Here is a 6,077-nt window from a genome sequence, read left to right on the forward strand (position 1 = left end):
AGTTGACCCACCAGCAGGCCCAGTTCCAGTGGTCCCAAGAAGCCCAAGTAGCTTTTGACAAGCTAAAGAGTGTGTTCACCTCTGCCCCAGTACTGCAGCACCCCAATCCAACCCTACCTTATGTGCTGGAAGTGGACGCCTCAGAGATAGCCACAGGAGCGATCTTGTCTCTGCGTCAAGGGCCTAAAGCTCTCCTCCATCCTGTAGCTTTTGCTTCACGAAAAAATTACCCCACCAGAGAAGAACTATGACGTAGGCGATCAAGAATTACTGGCCATCTAATTTGCCCTGGAAGAATGGAGGTACTTGCTGGAAGGGGCCGCCCATCCCATTATGATCTTCACAGATCACAAGAACTTAGAATACCTCAGAAACGCAAAACGTCAAAGGCCGCGGAAAGCTCGATGGGCATTGTTCTTTTCCAGGTTCAATTTTCATATTTCCTATCGACCAGGTTCTAAGAACGGAAAAGTTGATGCCCTCTCTCGGATATTTCCAGATGTTTCTGAAGCAACAGAACCAGATACCATCCTATCTGCCTCAAATGATCTGCTTATTCAACCTGATCTAAGGACAGCAATTAAGCAAGCTTCCAGCCAGTGCACTGAACCTAAACAAGAACTTACTTTGGTTTCAAGATAAGATCTTCGTCCCTCAAAAAGTGAGACTTCAGATCCTAAGGACTTTCCATAACCATAAACTAGCAGGACACTTTGGGGTACAGAAGACCTCTGAGCTGATACAGCAATCCTTCTGGTGGCCAGGATGGAGACAAGATTGTAAGAACAATGTCAGCTCCTGTACGGTATGCCAACGCAATAAGGGGTCCAAAGCCAAGTCCTGGGGTCTGTTAAGGCCACTACCCATTCCAGAACAACCCTGGAGAAACATCTCAATGGACTTCATCGCAGACTTGCCCCCTTCAAAAGGATTCACCACTATTCTGGTAGTGGTTGACCGACTTTCAAAGATGGCACATTTCGTGACTATGGTTGGCACACCTTCTGCTGTTGACACGGCAAACACTTTCATTAAAGAAATTGTCAGACTACACAGAATACTGGACAACATCATATCTGATAGGGGGGTACAATTCGCTCCCAGGTTCTGGAGGGACCTCTGCAAATCTTTAGCAATTGAAATATGCCGTGGTTCTGGAGGGATCTCTGCAAATCTTTAGCAATTGAAGTATGCCTTTCATCAGCTTACCACCCACAAAGCAATGGCCAGATCGGAAGGACTAATTGGATCTTAGAGCAATACTTGCAATGTTTTTTGTACCTGCTCTCAAGACGACTGGGCCTCTCTTCTTCCTTATGCAGAGTTCGCTTACAACAACTCCCTGCCACCACTAATCAAACTCCTTTTTTGGGCCAATTATGGCTTTCACCCTTCGTTTTTGCCCAATTCCATACCCGAAGCATCAGTGCCCATGGTCCAGGATCAGATAAATTCCATGCAGACCAATTACCAACTACTCTGGGTAGCCATGGAAGAGGCTCAGGATAAGTATAAGAAATATCATGATAAAGGAAGAAGAGACAACCCTGCTTTCAAGATTGATGACGAAGTTTGGCTGTCGGCCATAAATCTCACATTCTCCTGTCCAGTTTTCCATGCTTCACCATTAAAACCAACTGTTCCCAGTCCTTTTCCCGAAAGAGAGGAATTGCCACCACCTCCAGTCTTGGTAGAAGGCGAACCTGAATTCTAAGTGGAGGCCATTTTGGATTGCAGAAAAAGAGGGAGACAAGTGCAGTACCTCATGAAGTGGAAGGGGTACCCTCCAGAGGAAAATTCCTGGGAGCCCTCAAGCAAAATATATGCCCCACAACTAGTACAAGCCTTCCACAGCAGACACTCTGAGAGAATGGCTAGATTGGGCATCCGGAGGCTGCCCCTTAGGGGGGGCACTGCCAAGGAATGGGCTATGGAAGTACTGGCAATCTTGCCAGTAGAAGAAATGAGCGCCAGCTGTTCCTGTGTTCCTGAAACCTGATCTGCTTCCTATTGTTCCTGTTGTGACCCGGATTACCCTGTGACCTGCTCTGATCTTCTCCTACCTCCGACCCCGGCTTGTCTTAAGGATCTCACTTCTGCTTTACCTGCCTGACCACCTGTGAATGACCTTGATTTGTCTTAAGGACTATGCTTCTGCTTTAAACCTGCTTGATCACCTGTGTATGACCCTGGCCTGCCTGAAGGACTTTGCTATCTCTCATGTACCATACTTAACCCTGGCTTGCCATACGGATCCTACTTGCAGCAGCTGCAGCCTGATCCACCGTGCTAGATCCTCTGCCAGGCTTTTATTAAGCTTTTTGGATTCTCAAGCCTACTGCACTCAGACTTACTCCTGTACCAGTCTCAAGTGGCTTTCAGGAATCACCTGTTCTGGTCTTCTTCACCCTGCTGGCAACCCATGCTTCTTTGAGCATTATACCTTCTGTTCCACCTCCAGGGGTATACTGGAGTACCATGTACCATGTACCAGTACCATGGTATACAGTATGTACCATGTGATAGCTGTTGCCAATCACAGTTTCACAATAGTACACAATGAGTGAAAGGATGCCATTCATAAAAATGATTGCTTATAACAGTGATGATCACTGTTATAAGCAATCATAGTGTGCAAAAAAAATCCTGATTACTTCCCCAGAGTAATACAGTGTCATGATAGTAACACTGTACTGCTCTGGTCAAAGTATATAAAATAAATTGTAAGAAGAGAAAACAATTTTAAGATGACAATTTTTTTGAAAAAAAAATGTAAAAATATTATTTTTATTTTTTTTACATACTGTCAACAGTCAGTGTCCCTGATCACCACCACACCAGTCACATGATAACACTGTACTGTTCTGGTGACAGTACGTAAAAAAAGAAATCCACCTTCTTAATGCTGCCAAGGTTTGCATCCCACAAAAATGGAAACACACTGACACTCCATCGATTAGTCAATGGTTAGCTGTGGTCAACGAGATTAATGATATGGAACGTTTAACAGCAGCTATGAAACATAATGAGGAACAATTCCATAAAAAATAGTATCACTGGTACGGCTTTCAATTTTTGCGGGACTATTCTTCATATCTATCCTCTCAGGTCGTATAGAGCGAAATAAAAACTATAAATGCAGAACTTAAGATATCCTGACAGGAACTTGACAGCTTTGGATCTTAAACGCTGCCTGCCTTTCTTTTATTAAAGAAGGCTGCTCGTGTGCCCCCATAGCAAGTGGCTTGCTCTGGGAGCACGTGGAGAAGAAGAGCTTTGGAGCCGCTATGTGCAAAGCCATTGCACAGAGCAGGTAAGTATAACATGTTTGTTATTTAATAAAAAGAAATAAAAGAGCCTTTACAATTACTTTAACCACTTGCCGACTGCGTAACATACTTGTACTGTGGCAAAGTGGCTCTATTTCGCAAAATCATGTACCTTTACGTCATTTCATGCAATAGCTTCTAGGAGGCACACGCCGCAGGAGACCCAATGACGCGCTGATTAGACAGAGGGGGAGCCAATCAGTGGGTCCGATGTCTGCAGGCCACCTGCGATTCTTCCCGAGCGAGGCAGAACGGCGATCTGCTTATGTAAACAAGGCAGATTGCCATTCTGACAGGGGAGAAGATGGCGATCTTGTGTTTCTGCTAAGCAGGAAAATGGATCTCTGTCTTCACCCAGTCAGAGCAACCCCCACACAGTTAGCAAGCACTCCCAGGGAACACGTTTCACAATTTGACAGCCCCTGATGTTAACCCCTTCCCTGCCAGTGTCATTAGTACAGTGACAGTGCATTTCTGTCAGATTTGTCCACTGCAATGTTGCAGCCCTGCTAAAAATTGCTGATTGCCACCATTACTAGTAAAAAAGTAAAAAAATAAAAATTCCATAAATCTATCCCATAGTTTGTAGACGCAATAACTTTTGCACAAACCGAACAATATACACTTATTGTTTTTTTTTTTTTACCAAAAATATGTAGCAGAATACATATTGGCCTAAATTGATGAATAAATTAGATTTTTCACATATTTTTTTATTGGATGTGTTTTATAGCAGAAAATAAAAAATATTGTTTTTTTATTTCAAAATTGTCGCTTTTTGGTTGTTTATAGTGCAAAAAATGAAAACACTATTTGTGGGGGAAAAAAAAGACATCAATTTCATTTGGGTACAGCATCGCACGACCGCGCATTTGTCAGTTAAAGTAACGCAGTGCAGTATCGCAAAAAATTGCCTGGTCATTAAGGGGGTAAAACCTTCCGGGGCTGAAGTGGTTAAAACTCCATCTTTTGACTGGATAGAAATCTGCATAACTTTATTATGCTATATTTCAGATGTACCAGTCTAAAAAAATATATCTATATATTTTTCAAAAATATTTATCATCTCAGGAGCAAGCTTTTTCTCTGATTCAACCCCAATCACATGCACTTTTTCTCCCATGATGCAGTAGCTCTGAGCTCAGCATTTGAAAGCTATAGCAAGGGCATTATTCAATTTTGAATGTGCTATATTGGTGGTGGTTTAAAAAAAAAAACTACAAACTTTTTTAAATTTTCTCTACTAAGGAACATTTTTATACCAGATCTTGTTTTTACCCATTTTCCCCACAGCTGTTCCAATGAATAACTGCAACATACACACCATAGACACAGAATTCATCTTCACAGGACTGACTGACAATCCGGATCTCAAGATTCCACTCTTCCTAGTGTTCCTGATCTTTTATGTTATTGCCATTCTAGGAAATGTAGGTATTATTGCCACTATTCAGCTGGAATCTGGACTCCACACTCCAATGTACTTCTTTGTGAGCCAGCTGGCGATGCTCGATCTTTTCTATACATCCATTATAACGCCAAACACACTGGTAAACCTAACCAGAAAAGTAAAATCTGTAAATATTGCTGGATGTGCCACACAGTTGTTGCTCTTCGGAGGTTCAGCGACCACAGAGAGTTATCTATTAGCTGCAATGGCTTACGACCGATTTGTAGCAATACGTCAGCCATTGCTGTATGTAACCGTTATGTCAAGCAGGTTGTGTAAGCTTCTGGTGGGTGGAGCCTATTTTGCAGGATTTCTAAACTCTGCCATCCACATAAGTTTTACATTTGCATTAAAATACTGGAAAGGCAATGTAATCGACCATTTCTACTGTGACATCCCACCACTATTAAAACTAACATGTTCCAATACATTTCTTAATAGGGTATTTATTTTTATTTTTGGGGGATTTTCAGGTGCCATCTGCATGTCAACCATCCTGTACTCTTATATAAACATCTTGATTGCTATTTTGGGCATTCAATCTGGCAGAAGTAAAGCTTTCTCAACATGTGTGGCACATCTGACTTGTGTCTTTATATTTTATGGTTCTCTGACTTGTGCATATTTTAGAACTCCATCAGACTATCTGCACATTGATGATAAAATAATTTCTGTATTCTATGCAGTAGTAATACCCACTATCAATCCAATGATTTACAGTTTGAGAAATACAGAAGTAAAAGAAGCCGTGAGTAAAATTGCCAACAAATATTTTTTTCAGATTTGTAAAAGGAGCTACTATAGGGTTGCCACCTCATCCCTTTAAAACTGAACACATATGAATTACACAGGATCTGTGGCTGATTAAGGTGGTAATTAAACTTACTTGGTGCCTTATCTGCATTACATTAGCCTCAGAACCTGTGTAATTCATATGTGTTCAGGTTTAAAGGGATGAGGTGGCAACCCTAAGCTACTAACATCTTTTGAACTGTTTTTTACTATAAAAAAGAAAAAACTGCGCTTGGAAAAATTGTGAAAGCTGCGGTTATAAGTGTGGCACACCAAAAACAAAATAATAAACAGAAAACCGCGCTAAAATTATATAAACACTAAAGAAAAATGTGTAATCCTTTATATAGTCCGTGTAGTCCCATATGAATGTCCACGACAGATGAAGGAGGTAAACCTATCATAAGTGAATAATGTGAAAGTTCATCCAAAGTGAATAAGTGATGAAACAACAATGGAACTGGAGAACACCAAGATATTGCGCTTACCAGAAGTAAGCCAAATAG

General features: G+C 41.5%; 1 protein-coding gene across 1 annotated transcript; it reads left to right on the plus strand.

The window, feature by feature from the left end:
* The first annotated feature begins 4,630 nt into the window (after positions 1–4,630).
* Positions 4,631–5,605, plus strand: LOC141126558 (olfactory receptor 5AP2-like). Its single transcript, XM_073612483.1, has one exon. It carries the CDS (start codon positions 4,631–4,633, stop codon positions 5,603–5,605), a length of 975 nt encoding a protein of 324 aa, XP_073468584.1.
* Positions 5,606–6,077: the final 472 nt, after the last annotated feature.

This window comes from Aquarana catesbeiana, linkage group LG02, assembly GCF_042186555.1.
Source record: "Aquarana catesbeiana isolate 2022-GZ linkage group LG02, ASM4218655v1, whole genome shotgun sequence".
Lineage (NCBI taxonomy): Eukaryota > Metazoa > Chordata > Amphibia > Anura > Ranidae > Aquarana > Aquarana catesbeiana.